Source organism: Mobula birostris, chromosome 17 (genome assembly GCF_030028105.1).
Source record: "Mobula birostris isolate sMobBir1 chromosome 17, sMobBir1.hap1, whole genome shotgun sequence".
Lineage (NCBI taxonomy): Eukaryota > Metazoa > Chordata > Chondrichthyes > Myliobatiformes > Myliobatidae > Mobula > Mobula birostris.
In genome coordinates, this window is record NC_092386.1 from 69,955,307 (window position 1) to 69,977,556 (window position 22,250).

The 22,250-nt window shown below is 44.2% G+C and overlaps 1 protein-coding gene across 4 annotated transcripts in view; it reads right to left on the minus strand.

The window, feature by feature from the left end:
- cxxc4 (CXXC finger 4) overlaps positions 1-22,250 on the minus strand; it is a 224,352-nt gene that overhangs the window by 171,491 nt on the left and 30,611 nt on the right. The window contains exon 2 of one of the 4 annotated variants that reach the window (XM_072281137.1): positions 21,552-21,675. The exons of the other annotated variants lie outside the window; for them this stretch is intronic. Within the exon in view, the coding sequence (XP_072137238.1) occupies positions 21,592-21,675 (84 nt within the window). The 3' untranslated portion in view covers positions 21,552-21,591. The remainder of the gene's footprint in view (positions 1-21,551; positions 21,676-22,250) is intronic. 4 annotated transcript variants of the gene reach the window in all.

Here is a 22,250-nt window from a genome sequence, read left to right on the forward strand (position 1 = left end):
TTTGAATATCGACTTGTTTTTCTTGTTGTTGATATTCATGGTGACTACATGTCCGCCATAGCAGGAAAACAGGGAGCCACAGGGGGCTTCAAACCTGACTGAATTGATGGAGAGCATAACCACTGGTCCCGAGCATCATCCTGACGAAACTACAGTACTGTGCAAAAGCTTAGGCACAGATATATATAGCTAGGGTCCCTAAGACTTTTGCACAGTACTTTGTCAATGTAGAGCAGAGAGTGAACTTGCCAATCTGGTGGGAGCAAAGGATGTTGTGAATGACGGGGTTGGAGTGTCACAGAAGGGGTGTGGGATAGGTGGCAAAGAAGGAGTGCCAGGGGCAGGTGCCGTTCCTGAGAACCAGGCAAGGTCATTTGATTCCAAACAATTGGCTTATTGATCATTATAGAATGTCTCTCTGGTGCTTCCCGCTCCCTTTCCTCTCCTTTTCCTTTTTCCCAACCATGTTTCTCCTGTCCCTGCTCCCTTCCTACTCTCAGTCCACAATAGATATATATATATATATATATATATATATGTGCCTATTGTAGTCACTGGAGAGCAAGACAGAGGACCTAAGGGCAAGACTGCTGGTTCAAAGGGAAATGAGAAATTGCTGTGTTGCCTGTTTCACTGAGGCATGGCTCATGCCACATACTCTGGTCATCACACTCCAGCCTGAAGGGTTCTCAGTTACCAATGAACCTGCCGGCAGCACCAAGAGAGAGCAGATGTGACTGTGTCTGCTTCATGATAAACTAATCCTGGTGTTCGCACATAGCAGACTTTCCTACTCTTGGTCTCCTGACCTGGAACAACTTAAGTATTAAGTGCTGACCATTCTACTTACTGAGATAGTTCTTTACCATGATCCTGACTTCGCTAAAGGCAGATGTTGTGCTGGCACTGAATGGACGTATTAACAAACAAGGAACAGCCTACTGTGACGATTTTCAAATCTTTGCTGGGGGCTTCAATCAGGCTAGCTTAAAGAAATCTCAGCTCAACTATCATCATGCAAATCACCTGCCACACTTGACTATCCAAAACACTTGACCACTGCTATACCACCATCAAGAAAGCCTACTGTTCCATCCCTTGGCCACATTTCAGGAAATCTGATCATCTGGCTGTCCTCCACCTCCCTGCATATTGGCAGAGACTAAAGAGGAAGGCATCAGAGGTAAAGACAACTCAAAAGTGGTCGCAAGAGGCAGACAAGCAACTACAGAACTACTTCACGTTGGTGGACTGGGTCATATTCAAGGATTCATCAGAGGACCTAAATGAACAAACCACTGCTTTCACAGACTTCATAAAGATACTCATAGACGAGTGTATCATCACAAAATTATTTCATTTTCCCTAACCAGAACCCCTGGATGAACCAAGATATTCAAAATCTGCTGAGGGTTAGACCAGTGGTGTGCAGGACTGGCGATCTAGGAAAGTACAAGAGGTCCAGGTACAACTTCTGAAATACCTCTTCACTTGCAAAGTGGCAATTTCGGACCAAAATGGAATTACAGAAGGATGCTCAACAACAGTGCCAGGGCTTAAAAGCCATCACCTCCTACAAAACAAAACCAAGATTATAATTGACAACAATGTTTCGCTCACAGATGAGCTCAATGCTTTTTATGGTCACTTTGATCAACAGAACATGGAGATACTTTCACGAACCACCACAGACCCCGATGACCCTGTGATATCAGTCTCAGAGGCCGGCGTGATAGCATCCTTCAGAAGGGTGAATCCACAGAAAGCATCTGGCCCAGACAGGGTACCTGACAGTTTCCTGAAGACCTGTGCTAATCAACTAGCTGGAGTGTTTTCACACTTTTTCAACATCTCGCTTCAGCAGTCTGAGGTACCTATCTGCTTCAAGCAGGTTTTACTCATACTGATGCCCAAGAAGTATGTGTTTATCCACCTCAATGACTATCACTCAGGAACACTTTCGTTCACTATGATGAAGTGCTTCGAGAGTTTGGTCATGAAGCATATCAGCTACTGCCTGAGGAATGACCTGGATCTGTTCTAATTTGTCACAACATGTCAACAGCACACACCATTGGCTCTTCACTCAGCCCTGTAACACCTGGATAATGAAGATAACAATCAGGATGCTCTTCATTGACGACAGCACAACGCTCAGTGCTACCATCCCCTCAAAGCTCACCAGCGTGCTCCAAGACCTGTGTCTTCCTACCTCCCTGTGCAACTGGATCCTTGATTTCCTCACTGGCTGACCCAAGATGGTATGGATTGGGAACAATATCTCCTCCACACTCACCATTAGCACAGCTGCACCAGAAGGTTGCGTACACTTAGCCCTCTGCTTTACTCACTTCATACCTATGACTTTGCGGCTGAGTACAGCTCCCATGCTATATTTAAGTTTGCTGATGACACCATTATTGTTGACCGAATCAAAGGTGGTGATGAATCGGCTTGTAGGAGGAAGACCTAAAATCTGGTCGAATGGTGCCACAACAACAAATTTTCACTCAATGTCAGCAAAACCAAAGAACTGATCATTGACTTCAGGAGGAAGAAGCTGGAGGTCCATAAGCTAGTCCTCATTAGGGGATCAGTCAGTAGCTTCAAACTCCTTGATGCTAATAGATCGGAGGATACGATGGGACAAGCATGTAAATGCAATCACAAAGAAGGCATGACAGCGCCTCTACCTTTTTACAAGTTTGCATAGATTCAAAAACTTTAAGAAACTTCTACGGATGCACAGTGGAGAGTATCCTAACTGGTGGCCTGGTATGGGAATACCAATGCCTAGGAATAGTAAGTAAGTGATGGATGCGGCCCAATCTGTCACAAATGAAGCCCTCCTCAACACTGCGTGTGTTTACAAGGAGAGTTACAACAATAAAACAGGATCAGATCCCCACCATCCAGGACATGCTCTCTGCTCACTACTGCCATCAGGCAGTAGTGAACAGGTGCCTTAGGTCTCACCCCACCAATTTCAGGAACAATTATTACCCTGCAACCATCAGGCTCCTGAACGGGCTTGGTAATTTCATTGGCCACAACTCTGAACTGATTCTCCTACCTGCAAACTCACTTTCAAGGTCTCTGTTACAACTCATGATCTCAGTATTTTTTTATTTTGGACCATTTATCTTCATTTGCACATGGGTTGTCATTTATTGTTTATCAGTCTTTGTTTATGTATTGTTTCTCACAGCTTCTATTGTATTTGTTTATTTTTCCTGTAAATACCTGCAAGAAAATTAATGACAGTTTCAGCCTGAAACGTCGACTGTTCACTCTTTTCCATAGATGTTGCTTGGTCTGCCGAGGTCCTTCGCATCATTTGGCATTGGTTTATTATGTAGCAAGATCCAGCGAAAAGCTTGTCCTGCATACCATTCATACAGATCAAATCATTACAGAGTGCATTGAGCTAGAATGGACAAGCCTTATTTCTAAACAGTGACTTCCAGTTCTAGATTCTTCCATGAGAGGCAACAACCTCTCCACTGCTACCCCGTCAGGATTGTCAATCACAACACCATTCACAATTCTAAACACCAAAGGATACAAGACTATACAGTCCAAATTTTCCTCTTAAGATAACCTGCCCATTACAATGACCAGACACTTTTTTCCAAGGGCTGAAATGGCTTATACAAGGGGGGATAATTTAAATATGGGGGGCTGTCAGAGGTAGGCTTTTTACAGAGTGGTGGCGTGGCACAGGCAGTCAGGGTTGATGGTAGAGGCAGATACATTCGGGGCATTTAAAAGCCTCTTACATAGGCATATGAAGTGAGAATAAATGGAGGACTCCTTGGGAGGAAAGAGTTCGATCGATCTGAGAGTAGACTAAAGCTCGGCACAGCATTGTGGGCTGAAGGGCCCATACTGTATTCAAATGTTCAATGTTCTGTGTTTTATACATGGGTTTAATAAACTTTCCCTGCACTATTTTCAGTGCATTAACATTCTTCCTTAAATGAGGAGACCAACAGTGTTCAATGTGCTTCAGGGATGGTCTCATCAATGCTCTAATTAACTGACACATAACCTCCCTACTTTTATATTCAACTTCCCTTGCACTCGGTTAAGATTTCTGAATTACTTACTGTACACACATTTCATTCCACTGCAAATTGTGCACTAGGATGGCCAGATCACTGTCTACCTCAGAGTTCTGCAATCTCTCAACATTAGAGAGTGAACTTTTCATGCCAAATGGAACAAGTTCACATTTCAACATTATACTCCACTTGCCACATCTTTGTCCACTCACGTAACACACTGAAATCCCTTTGAGGGGCTGTGCCCCTCAGCTATGTGGAGTACTTCACCATGTCTTCAACCTGAGCCTGAGGCTCAGCAGGGTTCCTGCGCTGTGGAAGACGTCCTGCCTTGTCCCTGTGCCGAAGACACCGTGCCCCAGTGGCCTCAATGACTACAGACCAGTGGCATTGACCTCCCACATCATGAAGACCCTGGAGAGACTTGTTCTGGAGCTGCTCCGGCCTATGGTCAGGCCACACTTAGATCCCCTCCAGTTCGCCTACCAGCCCCGACTAGGAGTTGAGGATGCCAGCATCTACCTGCTGAACCGTGTCTACGCCCATCTGGACAAGCCAGCGAGCACTGTGAGGGTCATGTTTTTTGACTTCTCCAGTGCATTCAACACCATCCGCCCTGCTCTGCTGGGGAAGAAGCTGACAGCAATGTAGGTGGATGTTTTCCTGGTGTCATGGGTTCTTGATTACCTGACTGGCAGACCACAGTACGTGTGCTTGCAAAACTGTGTGTCCGACAGTGTGATCAGCAGCACTGGGGCTCCACAGGGGACTGTCTTGTTTCCCTTTCTCTTCACCATTTGCACCTTGGACTTCCAACTACTGAACAGAGTCTTGTCATCTTCAGAAGTTTTCTGATGACTCTGCCATAGTTGGATGCATCAGCAAGGGAGATGAGGCTGAGCACAGGGCTAGAGTAGGAAACTTTGTCACATGGTGTGAGCAGAATTATCAGCAGCTTAATGTGAAAAAGACTAAGGAGCTGGTGGTAGACCTGAGGAGAGCTAAGGTACTGGTGACCCCTGTTTCCATCCTCCATGGTAGAGGATTACAAATACCTAGGGATACGAATTGACAATAAACTGGACTGGTCAAAGAACACTGAGGCTGTCTACAAGAAGGGTCAGAGCTGTCTCTATTTCCTGAGGAGACTGAGGTCCTTTAACATCTGCCGGATGATGCTGAGGATGTTCTACGAGTCTGTGGTGGCCAGTGCGATCATATTTGCTGTTGTGTGCTGGGGCAGCAGACTGAGGGTGGCAGACACCAACAGAATCAACAAACTCATTCGTAAGGCCAGTGATGTTGTGGGGATGGAACTGGACTCTCTGACATTGGTGTCTGAAAAGAGGATGCTGTCCAAGTTGCATGCCATCTTGGACAATGTCTCCCATCCACTACATAATGTACTGGTTGGGCACAGGAGTACATTCAGCCAGAGACTCATTCCACCGAGATGCAACACAGAGCGTCATAGGAAGTCATTCCTGCCAGTGGCCATTAAACTTTACAACTCCTCCCTTGGAAGGTCAGACACCCTGAGCCAATAGGCTGGTCCTGGACTTATTTCCTGGCATAATTTACATATTACTATTTAATTATTTATGGTTTTATTACTATTTAATTATTTATGGTGCAACTGTAACAAAAACCAATTTTCCCCTGGATCAATAAAGTATGACTATGACTATGACTATCCTCTTCATATCCTCTTCATTTCCTATTTATATATTTGTCTTCTGCAAATTTAGCTACCATACCTTCAGTCATTTACAAAGCTGAAGGCACAGCACTGATCCCTGTGGTAAATCACTTGTTACATGTTGCCAACTATAGAAATTGTCATTGATGCCAGCTGTCTGTTTCCCGTTCTCCAGCCAATCTTCTATATGCTTCAATATGTTGCTTCCATTCCATCAGCTTTTATTTTCTGCCATAACCTCAGATCTTGTCTAATGCCTGCTGAAAGTCTAAGTGCCATACATCATCTTTATCCACAGCATGCTACTTCTCCAAAAAGTTCCAATAAGTTAGTCAAACATAATAAGTCAACTACTCCATATTCCTCCTCTTTTAAACAGCTTGCAAGAAGTCTACCAGGACGCAGAGACTTGGTCAGCCAACAGATTCATTTGCTCCATCACTTTTCAAGTGATAGTACATGTCCAGAGTACCCCCGCCTCAACCTATAGTTATTTTGTGGAATTTCACTTGCACACTTTAAGATAGGGACAGATGCAAATTACCTTTCTAATTCATCTACTCTCACTTTTTGAATTACTAGTTTCTGGACACTACCCATAGGACTAACACTCTCTTTGCTAATTCTCTTCTCTTTTAATCATCTTTAAAAATTCCTGTTATTTAAAAATATTCCTTGCTAGCTTAATCTCATGCACTACCTTTTCCTTTCTTAGTAATCTTTCAGTCCTTCTTTGATGCTTTTGTTTATATTTGTTTTTTGCATCTGTATTTACTAAGGAAACTGGCATGAAGTCTATGGAATTGAGGGAATCAAGTAGTGAGATCATGGAAACTGTACAGATTGAAAAGGAGGAGGTGCTTGCTGTCTTGAGGAAAATTAAAGTGGATAAATCCCCGGGACCTGACAGAGTGTTCCCTCGGGCCTTGAAGGAGACTAGTGTTGAAATTGCAGGGGCCCTGGCAGAAATATTTAAAATGTCGCTGTCTATGGGTGAGGTGCCGGAGGATTGGAGAGTGGCTCATGTTGTTCCATTGTTTAAAAAAGGATCGAAAAGTAATCCGGGAAATTATAGGCCGGTGAGTTTAACGTCGGTAGTAGGTAAATTATTGGAGGGAGTACTAACAGACAGAATCTACAAGCATTTGGATAGACAGGGACTTATTAGGGAAGAGTCAACATGGCTTTGTGCGTGGTAGGTCATGTTTGATCAATCTATTGGGAGTTTTTTGAGGAGGTTACCAGGAAAGTGGATGAAGGGAAGGCAGTGGATATTGTCTACATGGATTTCAGTAAGGCCTTTGACAAGGTCCCGCATGGGAGGTTAGTTAGGAAAATTCAGTCGCTAGGTATACATGGAGAGGTGGTAAATTGGATTAGACATTAGCTCAATGGAAGAAGCTAAAGAATGGTGGTGGAGAATTGCTTCTCTGAGTGGAGGCCACAGGGATCAGTGCTGGGTCCATTGTTATTTGTCATCTATATCAATGATCTGGATGATAATGTGGTAAATTGGATCAGCAAATTCGCTGATGATACAAAGATTGGAGGTGTAGTAGACAGTGAGGAAGGTCCTCAGAGCCTGCAGAGGGACTTGGACCAGCTGGAAAAGTGGGCTGAAAAATGGCAGATGGAGTTTAATACATACAAGTGTGAGGTATTGCACGTTGGAAGGACAAACCAAGGTAGAACATACAGGGCTAATGGTAAGGCACTGAGGAGTGCAGTGGAACAGAGGGATCTGGGAATACAGATACAAAATTCCCTAAAAGTGGTGTCATAAGTAGATAGGGTCGTAAAGAGAGCTTTTGGTACATTGGCCTTTATTAATCAAAGTACTGAGTATAAGAGCTGGAATGTTATGATGAGGTTGTATAAGGCATTGGTGAGGCCGAATCTGGAGTATTGTGTTCAGTTTTGGTCACCAAATTACAGGAAGGATATAAATAAGGTTGAAAGAGTGCAGAGAAGGTTTACAAGGATGTTGCCGGGACTTGAGAAACTCAGTTACAGAGAAAGGTTGAATAGGTTAGGACTTTATTCCCTGGAGCGTAGAAGAATGAGGGGAAATTTGATAGAGGTATATAAAATTATGATGGGTATAGATAGAGTGAATGCAAGCAGGCTTTTTCCACTGAGGCAAGGGGAGAAAAAAACCAGAGGACATGGGTTAAGGGTGAGGGGGGAAAAGTTTAAAGGGAACATTAATGGGGGCTTCTTCACACAGAGAGTGGTGGGAGTATGGAATGAGCTGCCAGACGAGGTGGTAAATGCGGGTTCTTTTTTAACATTTAAGAATAAATTGTACAGATACATGGATGGGAGGTGTATGGAGGGATATGGTCCATGTGCAGGTCAGTGGGACTAGGCAGAAAATGGTTCGGCACAGCCAGGAAGGGCCAAAAGGCCTGTTTCTGTGCTGTAGTTTCTATGGTTTATGGTTTGTTCCATCTTTAGACCTGCCACCTATTATTGATTTTTACCTGTAAGCTTGGTACTAACTCTAATTTTTTAATTAACTGTGAACATTGGGTCTTCTCAAGTACTGCTACAATTTAAGCAACACACATCAAAGTTGCTGGTGAACGCAGCAGGCCAGGCAGCATCTGTAGGAAGAGGTGCAGTCGATGTTTCAGGCCGAGACCCTTCGTCAGGACTAACGAAGAGTCTCGGCCTGAAACGTCGACTGCACCTCTTCCTACGGATGCTGCCTGGCCTGCTGCGTTCACCAGCAACTTTGATGTGTGTTGCTTGAATTTCCAGCATCTGCAGAATTCCTGTTGTCTGCTACAATTTAAGACTGCTTGAAGCAAGTGGATACCGCAGACTGCCAAGACGAGAGGTTAAAGACATTGGTGAATTCTCCAGCCAGATAATCAGCAAATCAGCACAGGTCTTTAGTACTCAGCCAAGTACCCCGTCTGGCCCGATGCTTTCTGTGGGTTCACACTCCTGAAGGATGCTCACGTGTTGGCCTCAGAGACTAAAGTCACAGGAACATCGGCAGGCTTTATGAGTTGCTGAAGGTGATGGTCAAAGCGAACAATAACAGCATTGAGCTCATCAGGCAGCCAAGCCTTGTTGTCAGCTATGTCACTTTGTACTGGGTGATTTCATCAAGGCCCTGCCATAGCTGTTGAGCATCCTTCAGTGATTCAAGCTTGGTTCGGGATTGCCATTTCACACGTGAAATAGCTTTATGGAGACTGTGCCCGGAACTCGTGTCATCAGACTTAAGTGCCTCTGATCTGACTCTCGTCAGATTGTGGATCTCATGGTTCACCCAGAACTTCTAGGTAGAGAAGACTCTGAATGATTTTGTGGGGAGACACTTATCCATGACTGTTTTTATAAAATCTGTGATCACCGTGGTGTATTTGTTCAGATCTTCCAATGAGTCCTTGAGTACAGCCCAGTCTACTGACTTGAAGCAATCCCATAGTTGCTCCCCTGTATCCTGCCACTACCTCTTTGCCAGCCTTATCTCTGGAGCCTTCCTCCTTAACCTCTGCCCGTATGCAGGTAGGAAGAGGATGGCTAAGTGGTCAGATTTCCTGAAATGTGGTCTAGGCACATAACGGTAGGCATTCCTAATCATAATGTAACAGTGGTCAAGTGTATTCGTGTCTCTGGTGCTGCAGGTAATTATGTTGATGATGACTGGGCAGAGATTTCTTCATACAAGCCTGACTGAAGTCCCTGACAATGATTTGAAAGGTGTCAAGATAGGTCGTTTCTGTTTGCTAATCGAGGCACTCAATACAAGTGCTTGCTTAACATCTGCCTTTGCTGGTATGTGAACTGTAGTCAGGATCACAGAAGAGAACCCTCTTGGTCAGTAGAATAGTCAGTACCTAATCATCAGATGTTCCAGGTCGGGGGAACAAGGGTGCAACAAGACCGCTGCATCGAGCACTGCAAAGAGTTTATCAGAAAACACAGGCTCCTTCCTTTTATCTCTGTGAAACAAAGAATGCAGTAATTTCTCTCCGATAAAGCAATTTTGACCTGAAGTCCTCAATCTTATTCTCTAGTGACAATACATTTGGTAACAAGATGCTGGGTAGAGGACATTTCAGTCCCTGGCATTTCATTCTGGTCTGGAGTCCTCCCCTCCTCCTCTCTGTTGGCCACGGCTATGTATCTTTGTCTATTTAAAGGTACCGTACCTGCATGTTCGAGAGTTAAGTCTGCTAAATCCTAAAATCGCTAGTTCAATAAGACTCTTCAGAAGTATGCTGCTTAAAGGGGAATTACTGGTGCAGACTGCAGTGAGAGTAATTCAGAAGAAGTATTTTTAGAGGTTTTGTAAGTAGCCTATAGCACATCACCCTGGTCCACCAGCACCATCTTGGTCAAGTTTCAACCAAATCAGATTCAAACTGGAGGAGTCTAGCATTGAATGTCCTGACTTGCTCTGCTCTAATAAGATCCACCACACTAGAGGTTGGGAACGTATCTCCTTGTTTTTTTAAACAACCTGGCTGTATCTGTATTTGGCCATTAAATCCAACATGCACAATTAACAATGCTTCTTGCACTAATTTATCCACTAACACTATTCCAGCAGACCAGTTATTCCTGCTAACACCAAAGGTACATGCAGTGGCAACACCAGTGATAATAAGTAATTCAACATACCAACAGGTTTACAGAGTGATACAGCACAAAGACTGAATGGCATATTGTGCTTGAGCTAGTTCTTTAAAAGGGCTACCTGGTATAATCTCACATCCTTACTCTTTCCCCATAGTCTTGCATTCATATTTTGTAATACACATCCAATCTGATGCTGAATGTGTTTCCACCGTCCTTTTAAGTAGTTCCTCCTGACAACTCAAAATCTTCTTATCTTCATTCTAATTCCTTTGTTAACAAATTCGAAATTATAATACCTGCCATATATATTAATGATCTGGATGATGGGGTGGTAAATTGGATGAGAAAGTAAGCAGATGACACTAAGATAGGTGGAGTTGTGGATAATGAAGTAGGTTTTCAAAGCTTGCAGAGAGATTTAGGCCAGTTAGAAGAGTGGGCTGAAAGATGGCAGATGGAATTTAATGCTGATAAATGTGAGGTGCTACATTTTGGTAGGACAAATCAAAATAGGACATACATGGTAAATGGTAGGGCATTGAAGAATGCAGTAGAACAGAGGGATCTAGGAATAATGGTGCATAGTTCCCTGAAAGTGGAATCTCATGTGGATAGGGTGGTGAAGAAAGTTCTTGGTATGCTGGCCTTTGTAAATCAGAGCATTGAGTAAAGAAGTTGGGATGTAATGTTGAAATTGTACAAGGCATTGGTAAGGCCAAATTTGGAGTATTGTGTACAGTTCTGGTCACTGAATTATCGGAAAGATGTCAACAAATTTGAGAGAGTACAGAGAAGATTTACTAGGATGTTACCTGGGTTTCATCTCCTAAGTTACACAGAAAGGTTGAACAAGTTGGGTCTTTATTCTTTGGAGCGTAGAAGGTTGAGGGGGGACTTGATAGAGGTGTTTAAAATTATGAGGGAGATAGATAGAGTTGACCTGGATAGGCTTTTTTTCCATTGAGAGTGGGGGAGATTCAAATAAGAGGACATGAGTTGAGAGTTAAAGGGCAAAAGTTTAGGGGTAACATGAGGGGGAACTTCTTTACTCAGAGAGTGGTAGCTGTGTGGAACGAGCTTCCAGCAGAAATGGTTGAGGCAGGTTTGATGTTGTCATTTAAAGTTAAATTGAAGAGCTGTATGGACAGGAAAGGAATGGAGGGTTATGGGCTCAGTGCAAGTTGGTGGGACTAGGTGATAGTAAGAGTTCGGCATGGACTAGAAGGGCCGAGATGGCCTGTTTCCGTGCTGTAATTGTTTTATGGTTATATATGGTTACTATATGCAAGCGATTAGCAGATTAAAACTTTTAATAAGATTGATTGTATTTACTCATTGAAGATAAATTTGAAAAACAGCTTCCCCCTCACAAAGGATTCTGTTAAATTCAGAGTCTGTTAATGATCTTTTCCTCAGGTGATTTTGCAAAAAAGGGAAAAGAGAGAAAAAAACATACCAGTATCAGATCCAAAGTAGCTGCCAAATTATTATTGCAACAATCACAAAGAACAGGTCCTTATCATGGATAAATTGTAAGGATCAAAGTAATGGCATATAACAGAACAACCTTCCCTCTGGTGAGTACCCTGTGTATGACCTTTCCTGGGAAAGATGTTGGAAGAAAAAAAAAGCGAAGAATCTTACATCCAGCATTCTACCCACTGCACAGTCAGTGCACAATTCCAAGGGATGCAGAGGAGTCACTCTCTGGTTCATTTACCTAGAGGGTTGCTGATGTCAAGACATGTCCTGTCATTTCTTGCAGGAATTCCACACACACTGAGCTGGAACAAGGATTTCCCATGTAAAAGGGCAAGTGTTCATTTTCAAATTGGAAGGATCTATCAAGTTGCAGCCTGAGGCCTCCACTTACTCCAACTGTGGTGCAGTGGGTAATTCCAATAGTGCAAACTAAACTTGAGGAACAGCATCTGACCTCCTAATAAGGCACATTATAGCCCTTAGGACTCAATATGATTTCAGATTGCTAATTTCTCTGACAAAATTCCAATAAAATTGATCCGTTCTGATGAACTTTAAGCATTGAGCACATCTACATGAAACACCGTAGTAGGAAAGCAGCATCCATCATCAGGGACCCCCACCACCCAGGACATGCTCTCTTTTTGCTGCTGCCATCAGGAAGAAGGTACAGCAGCCCCAGGACTCACACTACCAGGTTCAGGAACAGTTATTACCCCACAACCATTAGGTTCTTGAACCAAAGGGGATAACTTTGTTCAACCTCACTTGCAATTTCAAGGACTCCTCATCTCATGTTCCCAATATTCATTGTTATTTATTTATTCTATTACACCCTATCCTCGTTATGTGCGGTGGATGCGTTCCTCAAAGTCGATGCATAATGTGAAATCGCATAATCTGAAATTGCATAATGTGAATAATTATTTAAATGGAGAAAATAGGGATATGTTCCAGAGGGCTCCCTAAATATGTTTTATCTGTAATTTATTCACATTTTCATACCAATGCAACACAAAAGCAGTACCACAACATTTGTACTATATTTCATCAATTTAAGGTAATATTCAGTGCAATAAATCATAGAAAGTTAACATCCTAGGGTGTACAGTAATCACCAACAGTGGCAGGTGTGTTCATTCCGGGAGATGAGTGGTTGTTGTGGTGTCGGTCAGCTTTACATAGATAAGGTGGATGGTTGTGGTCATCAGGGTAATATCAAGCACAGCAAGGCGTGAAGGAAGACTCACAGAACTCTTAGAACTGCCGGCAGCAGCAGATGACACTGATTCGAAGAAAGTGGTGAGGGTTGTTTGCTTGGCAGCATTTTGTTTTTCAGCATAAATTTGCCTGTAGGGAAGAAGGGGTGACGGCAGGGAATGACTGAAATGCTGACTCCGTTCTAAACTTGGGTCCATGTCCATCACCATTTATGCCAAGTGTTCCAACTTCCATCATTCCCTCACCGTTGGTAAACTCCCGGGATTTTCAAAATCGTCTGTTGCTTGCAGCATCTGAGAGATAGTTCGCCATAAAAAAAATACGTATGCCTTGAATGTGGATTACACCTTGGGTTGAGTGGTTGAATCAGCAATGTTGTGTTAGGCGGCAGGAAACGCACTGTTATGTTAGGATGAATGCCGTCCAAATGTTTAGGATAGGCTAGCGCATTTCAAGCAACAGAAGAACTTTAAAGGCAAGATTCTGTTCCCTGCAGTAGCGTCCCAGAGCTGTGTTACCTTCAGCTGCTACCGCGCTATTTATATTCCAACTTTTTTTCAAGTATTAAAGCAGTTCTCTGACGCTCGGCTGATGGCCCAGGACATGACATCGGACGCTTAGGAGGCATAGTTAAGTATTTCAAGCACAAAATTACTGCACCGTAGGTAAAACCAACAAAAGTTTAATAGCACAAGATCGCGCATCCACACGTTGCCAAAACCAATGCGAGACTGGTAGGAATGAGATTGTGAGGCGCGCGCACCTGACGTATTGGCGGGAAAGCAGTGCTGCTCATCCCAACAGTGAGATTGTGAGGTGTGTGCACATGACTTGTATTGGCGGGAAGGCAGTGCTCCTTGCATAACTGTAAGTTTTGGACGCATATAAGGAGAAGTTGGTAGAAATAGGTTCCTCGCATAACTGTGAATCCGCATTGTCTGTAGATGCATATAACGAGGATAGGGTGTATTATTTATACATTATTTCTTTCTTTTTTTATTTGCAGTTTGCTGTTGCAGTCTAGTTGAGTGCTAAAGTTGGGCGGTCTTTCTGTTTTGGTTATTATTCTACAGATTTATTGAGTATGCCCACACGAAAATGAATAAGAGTTGCAGGGTTGCATATGGTGACATATATGTATTTTGAACTTAGAAAAGTCATCAAGGTAATCTCATATTTTCTGCTGAGAATTTGTAGCATTCCGTGTTTTGATTTCTTGTTCAAATAGAACTACACTGCAAGGGTTGAGGCCATTTTGTGACTGTTTCTGGGCTATGGGGAAATGTAGTACTAGGTAACTACAGTAATCAGTGAGGATAGAGCTGGGTCTGTTGAACCTGTTTGGTAAGAGCACTTTTATGCTCACTATAGTAACAGGATCGGTCCCAGTCAGCATGGATTTATGAAGGGGAAATCATGCTTGACTAATCTTCTGGAATTTTTTGAGGATGTAACTATGAAAATGGACAAGGGACAGCCAGTAGATGTAGTGTACCTGGACTTTCAGAAAGCCTTTGATAAGGTCCCACATAGGAAATTAGTGGGCAAAATTAGAGCAGATGATATTGGGGGTAGGGTACTGACATGGATTGTAAATTGGTTGGCAGACTGGAAACAAAAAGTAGGGATTAACGGGTCTCTTTCAGAATAGCAGGCGGTGACTAGTGGGGTACCGCAAGGCTCAATGCTGGGACCGCAGCTATTTACAATATACATTAATGATTTAGATGAAGGGGTTAAAAGTAACATTAGCAAATTTGCAGATGACACAAAGCTGGGTGGCAGTGTGAAATGTGCGGAGGATGTTGAGATAATGCAGGATGACTTGGACAGGTTGGGTGAATGGGCAGATGCATGGCAGGTGCAGTTTAATGTGGATAAATGTGAGGTTATCCACTTTGGTGGTGAGAACAGGAACACAGATTATTATTTGAATGGTGTCAAGTTAGGAAAAGGGGAAATACAACCAGATCTTGGTGTCCTTGTTCATTAGTCACTGAAAGCTAGCATGCAGGTACAGCAGGCAGTGAAGAAAGCTAATGGCATGTTGGCCTTCGTAACAAGGGGAGTTGAGTATGGGAGCAAAGAGGTCCTCCTGCAGTTGTACTGGGCTCTGGTGAGACCACACCTGGAGTACTGTGTACAGTTTTGGTCTCCAAATTTGAGGAAGGACATTCTTGCTATTGAGGGAGTATAGCGGAGGTTCACGAGGTTAATTCCCGGGATGGTGGGACTGTCATATGTTGAAAGATTGGAGCGACTGGGCTTGTATACACTGAAATTTAGAAGGATGAGAGGGAATCTGATTGAAACATATAAGATTATTAAGGGATTGGACACGCTAGAGGCAGGAAACATGTTCCCGATGTTGGAGGAGTCCAGAACCAGAGGCCACAGTTTAAGAATAAGGGGTAGGCCATTTAGAACGAAGTTGAGGAAAAACTTTTTCACCCAGTGAGTTGTGGATCTGTGCAATGCTCTGCCTCAGGAGGCAGTGGAGGCCAATTCTCTGGATGCTTTCAAGAAAGAGTTAGATAGAGCTCTTAATGATAGCGGAGTCAAGGGATATGGGGAGAAGGCAGGAACGGGGTACTGATTGTGGATGATCAGCCATGATCACAGTGAATGGCGGTGCTGGCTCGAAGGGACGAATGGCCTACTCCTGCACCTATTGTCTATTGTCTATTATAGCTTAGACCTGTTGTCGGGTTAATGTAATTGCTGGAAAAGTACTTAATTCACAGCCACTATCATTGAGTCGGGGTTCTTTTTAAGAGGCTGGTCAGACGTGATGACATAAATACGTAAAGTACATTTACTGCGCTTTGTGTTCGTGTTTCTAGAACAATAAATGAATTATTACAGATTTTCCAAAACAAAAAATGCCTCTGCCGCTTTATTTGTGAAAACCTACATTTGTGACCCAATGTTCTAGGACGATTCCAGAGTTATTGAACCTGCTGGCCTAAATGGTTGCTTTGAAACTGCCAGAGTTTCTTGGTTTGTTTGTACAAGCTGAGAAATCACCAAATTCTACTATGCGGTAGCGTCATTCAGTAACTTCATGGCTGCAAGAGTGGCGAGTCTACTTAAAACCCGATAAATACCGATTGCTGAAAACTCACCTTTAACAGACTTTTGGACTAACGGAGTGTGTCAAAAAGTTGCTCTCTTGCCTGACCTTGGCAATGCTAAGCCATCGGAAATAATGGCCCACATGCTGCCTCCTGGGAAATCACCATCCCTGTTTTATTTTTAAAGAAACCTTCATGCAGCAATTGTCTGATCAAGTTCGCATCGCCCTCACTAATGCGGCCATGAAGAGATAAGGAGATTACTAAAATGGCTGATGTCTACACTCAGCTAGGCAGCGGTACGTCATTCCTCCTCCTTTCCCTGCTTCAATAAGCCTGCTCAGCAAGGCCTCTAACTTAAGGACTCATGCATCTGTGAAACAGACAATGACAGGTCTATGATTTTACCATGCTTGCTTAGGTACAAACACTAGGAAGTGCCAACTGCCTTGCAGCTTCGACACTGCCAGCACATCAGGACATCAGAAGTCTGTGAACACCATGTGTTCCAGCTGCCAAGGTCGTCTACTGTGCATTACAGACACCCTTTCAGGGTGACACTTCCCGTGTAACACAGGTGCTCAAGAGAGTGTGGTGCCAGCATTGTCTATTGCTGAGAAGGCAGAGAGTGATGAAACCTCACTGGAGGCTGCCAACAGCAGCAGGCTCCAGACCTACAGTACACGACGGGTGACGTTCTGCTTCAGTGGGCGATGTTACAAATAGGAATTTATTCCGGGGCTAACGTGGCGAGATCTCTACTCATATAGATTTCCTGTGTGCCCAAGGTCTGTTAGTCGATCTTAAGAACTGCTGGCTTGTGGATGTCAAGGACTTTGGATCGTTACCCTGCTCCCCCAGTAAGTTCCCCACAACAACTCTGCACATATACCACCAAATGAGTTTACTCAACTGCTGGGTAAATTCTCAAACCTCACCAGCCCACATTCTCCACTGGAGTCACAAAACGTGGGGCCGAGCACCACGTTCCCACTACTGGCCCACCGGCCCACCAGTCCATGCCCATGCGCGTAGGCTGGACCCAGAAAAGTGGCAACCACGAAGGTTGAGTTTGTCAACATGGAAAGACTTGGCATTGCACAGTGGCCGAACAGTCCCTGGGCTTCACACCTCCATGTGGTCCCTAAGTCCATTGGTGGTTGTCGCCCACCCATGTGGTGATTACCAACACCTTAACAAGGCCACACCCCTGATTGTTACCCTGTCCCCCACGTCTACGACTTTTCTGCACTTTTAGAGGGAAACTTAATTTTTTTCCGAAGTCGATCTACCAAGGGGTTATTATTAGGTGCTCAGAGGACATTCCCAAAACAGCTGTGATAACCCCCGTTTGGCCTCTTTGAGCTTCTGCGCATGACATTTGGTTGAAAAATGCAGCACAGACTCTCCAACAGGTGATGGACTCTGTATTAAAAGACTTAGATTTTCTTTTTGTTTACCTGGATGACACATTTGTCTCCAGTGCATCCAAATCCGAACATATATCTCACCTCCACACACTTGTCAACCGCTTAAGCCAACATGAGTTCATTATTGCTTTATACTTTATACTTCATTGTCGCCAAACAATTGATACTAGAACATACAATCATCACAGCGATATCTGATTCTGCGCTTCCCGCTCCCTGGATTGCAAATATTAAATATTAAAAAGAGTAAAAATTAGTAAATATTAAAAATTTAAATTATAAATCATAAATAGAAAATAGAAAAATGGAAAGTAAGGTAGTGCAAAAAAACGAGAGGCAGGTCCGGATATTTGGAGGGTATGGCCCAGATCTGGGTCAGGATCCGTTCAGCAGTCTTATCACAGTTGGAAAGAAGCTGTTCCCAAATCTGGCCATACGAGTCTTCAAGCTCCTGAGCCTTCTCCCAGAAGGAAGAGGGGCGAAAAGTGTGTTGGCTGGGTGGGTCATGTCCTTGATTATCCTGGCAGCACTGCTCCGACAGCGTGCTGTGTAAAGTGAGTCCGAGGACGGAAGATTGGTTTGTGTGATGTGCTGCGCCGTGTTCACGATCTTCTGCAGCTTCTTTCGGTCTTGGACAGAACAACTTCCATACCAGGTTGTGATGCACCCCAGAAGAATGCTTTCTACAGTGCATCTATAAAAATCAGTGAGGGTTTTAAGGGACAGGCCAAGTTTCTTTAGTTTTCTCAGGAAGTAAAGGCGCTGGTGGGCCTTCTTGGCAGTGAACTCTGCTTGGTTGGACCAAGTCAGGTCATTTGTGATATTGACCCCAAGGAACTTAAAGCTTTTGACCTGTTCCACTTGTGCACCACCGATGTAAATTGGGTAGTGCGGTCCGCTACTCCTTCTGAAGTCAACAACTAATTCCTTCGTCTTGCTGACGTTGAGGGATAGGTTATTGTCTTCACACCATGCCACCAGGTTCTTAATTTCCTCTCTGTACTCAAACTCATCATTACCCGAGAAATGGCCTACAATTGTCGTGTCATCAGCAAACTTATATATTGAGTTTGATGGAAACTTGGCTGTACATTCATGGGTGTACAGTGAGTACAGCAGGGGGCTGAGTACACAGCCTTGTGGGGCACCGGTGCTCAGAGTGATTAAATTTTACCCTGTTAAATCCCAGTTTGAGTTGTCAACCATTGACTTTCTCGGTCATTGCATCTCCACAGAAGGTACAAAACCCTTCACGTCAAAAGTAGCTGCTATTAAGGTTTTCCCTCCGCACTGCACTACTAAAGAACTACAGGAGTTTTGAGGTATGGTGAATTTCTATCACTGCTTCATTCCATAAGATGCTGAATTTATGTTTCCCCTGTGCTGTGCACTTAAAGGCAATAACTCTAGTCATGTGCTTGACTGGTCAGCAGACATAGAAACACAGAAAATAGGTGCAGGAGTAGGCCATTCGGCCCTTTGAGCCTACAACGCCATTCAGTACGATCATGGCTGATCATCCAACCCAGAACCCTGTACCAGCCTTCCCTCCATACCCCCTGATCCCTTTAGCCACAAGGGCCATATCTAACTCCCTCTTAAATATAGACAATGAACTGGCCTCAATTGTTTCCTGTGGCAGAGAATTCCACAGATTCACCACTCTCTGTGTGAAGAAGTTTTTCCTAATCTCGGTCCTAAAAGGCTTCCCCTTTATCCTCAAACTGTCACCCCTCGTTCTGGACTTCCCCAACATTGGGAACAATCTTCCTGCATCTAGCCTGTTCAATCCCTTTAGGATTTTATACGTTTCAATAAGATGCCCCCTCAATCTTCTAAATTCCAATGAGTATAAGCCTAGTCGATCCAGTCTTTCATCATATGAAAGTCGTGCCATCCCAGGAATCAATCTGGTGAACCTACTTTGCACTCCATCTATGGCAAGAATGTCTTTCCTCAGATTAGGGGACCAAAACTGCACACAATACTCCAGGTGTGATCTCACCAAGGTCTTGTACAACTGCAGTAGTACCTCCCTGCTCCTGTACTCGAATCCTCTTGCTATGAATGTCAGCATACCATTCGTCTTTTTCACCGCCTGCTGTACCTGCATGCCCACTTTCAATAACTAGTGTATAATGACACCCAGGTCTCGATGCACCTCCCCTTTTCCTAATCGGCCACCATTCAGATAATAATCTGTTTTCCTATTTTTGCCACCAAAGTGGATAACCTCACATTTATCCACATTAAACTGCATCTGCCATGAATTTGCCCACTCACCTAACCTATCCAAGTCACCCTGCATCCTCTTAGCATCCTCCTCACAGCTAACACTGCCAACCAGCTTCGTGCCATTTGCAAACTTGGAGATGCTGCATTTAATTCCCTCATCTAAGTCATTAATATAAATTGTAAACAACTGGGGTCCCAGCACTGAGCCTTGCGGTACCCCACTAGTCACTGCCTGCCATTCTGAAAAGGTCCCGTTTATTCCCACTCTTTGCTTCCTGTCTGCCATCCAATTCTCTATCCACATCAATACCTTACCCCCAATACCATGTGCTTTAAGTTTGCACACTAATCTCCTGTGTGGGACCTTGTCAAAAGCCTTTTGAAAATCCAAATATACCACATCCACTGGTTCTCCCCTATCCACTCTACTAGTTACATCCTCAAAAAATTCTATGAGGTTCGTCAGACATGATTTTCCTTTCACAAATCCATGCTGACTTTGTCCGATGATTTCACCGCTTTCCAAATGTGCTGTTATCACATCTTTATCACCTTATCCATCATTTTTGGACATGTCAAACGATCTCTTTCTAACGCAACCCTACTGCCTCACCCACGTCCCGATGCATCCATATCCATTACTACTGACTGTGCTGTGGGTGCTGTGCATGAGCAGTTGGTGTGAGGTAAGTCGTAGCCGCTCGCCTTCTTCAGCCGTCAGTTCCGTTCTCCCAAAAAGAAGTACAGCTCGTTTGACAGTGAGCTTCTCGGTCTCTATCTGGCTGTCTGCCATTTTCATTTTTTTCACAGTGTTCGTTGACCACAAAGCTGTCATGCACACGATGGCCAAAATATCAGACCCTTAGTCTGCATGGCAGCACACCATCTGGCCTACATGTCCGAGTTCACAACGGATATACAATATATCAAGGGGAAGGCTGCTGGCCCAGTGGCCCAGGCTTACTGAACAGCAGTCATGGGCCTGTGGCTGGCTGACATTAAATTCAGGGAAGCTGGGGCTTCTCTCCAGTGCAACGTCTCAACAGGTCACCCTTGCCCCATAGTGCCTGCAAACTGGAGACAGACTGATTTTGACTCCATACAACTCCATTCCAGACCAGAAAGCATGTGATTGGACTGCAGTTTGTGTGGAATACCAGCGGGCAAAAATTAACCATCATGTCCAGGCACCCTTGCCATCTTTTGAGGTCCCTGAACGACAGTATGACCATGTCAATGTGGACCTTGTTGATCCTCTTCCCCTCCCCCCACCACAGTTTCACGTACCTCCTCACCATGGTGGACCATACTAACAAGTGGTCAGAGGCATCGACGACGGCCACAGACATGGCTTGAGCATTCATTAGCACCTAGGTTGCTCGGTTTGGCAGCCTATCTGGTATTTCCTCTGACCTCAGACCCCCAGTTCACATCAGACCTCTGGGCTATGATGGCCCAGAACCTTGGTATTAGGCTACATCACACCACTCCGTATCACCTACAGTCCAATGGCCTATGTGAGCGGTTTCACCGTTCCTTAAAAGCTGCTGAGGGCTTCCCCGACTGATGAGTGACGGCATGATCGTTCCCCATGCCTCCTGCTGGGGCTCAGAACAACTCCGCAGCTGAGTTGGTATACAGGCAGCTGGTACGAGGGCCAGATGATTTTATTCCAGACTGCTTGCTCGGCCTCTCAACAGCGTTCCACCCTCCTCTGTAAATTCAATCCCTTTGCACCTATTCCTACCTCCCATCATGGCGTACAGCGCTCTTGGGTTCCTGTTGACCTACATTCCACCTCGTTTGTTTTCAGCCACCATGACACACATCAACACCCCCTTGGGCCCCCTTGCAATGGCCTGTTCCGTGTTCTGGAATGAAGAGAAAAGGCATTTATCACAGATGAGAGGGGTAAACCTGAATGTGTTTTGGTAAATTGCCTTAAACCAGCTTACCGAGATTTGGAGGATTCCACTATCATGCCCCTGGTGTGACGATGTGACCATGAGTGTGTCAACACACCTCTGGGTGAATCACCGTCTGTTGTTCCTCTACCCATGGAACATACGACCTGAACTAGGAAGCTTGTCTGAGCTCTGGCAGGCTGACAATGCCAGTTTTAGTGAATTCTGGGGGGTGGGGGTCCTGTGTAGGTTAAGGTAATTAGTGGAAATGTACAGAATTCACAACCACCAACATTGAACTGGAGTTCAGTTTACGAGGCTGGTCAGATGTGATGACATATTACATGAAGTACTTTTACCTCACTTTGTTTGTAGTACAATAAATGAATGGTTACAGAGATTCTTAAACATAAAATGCCTCCGTCGTTTTATTTGCAAAAACCTACTCTGTTATTTGTTGAGGGTGAGGGGTGACAGAAGGCAAAGAATATCTAGGAAGAATCTTAATTCTAAAAAAACTGCATTAAAAGAGAAGGGGATTA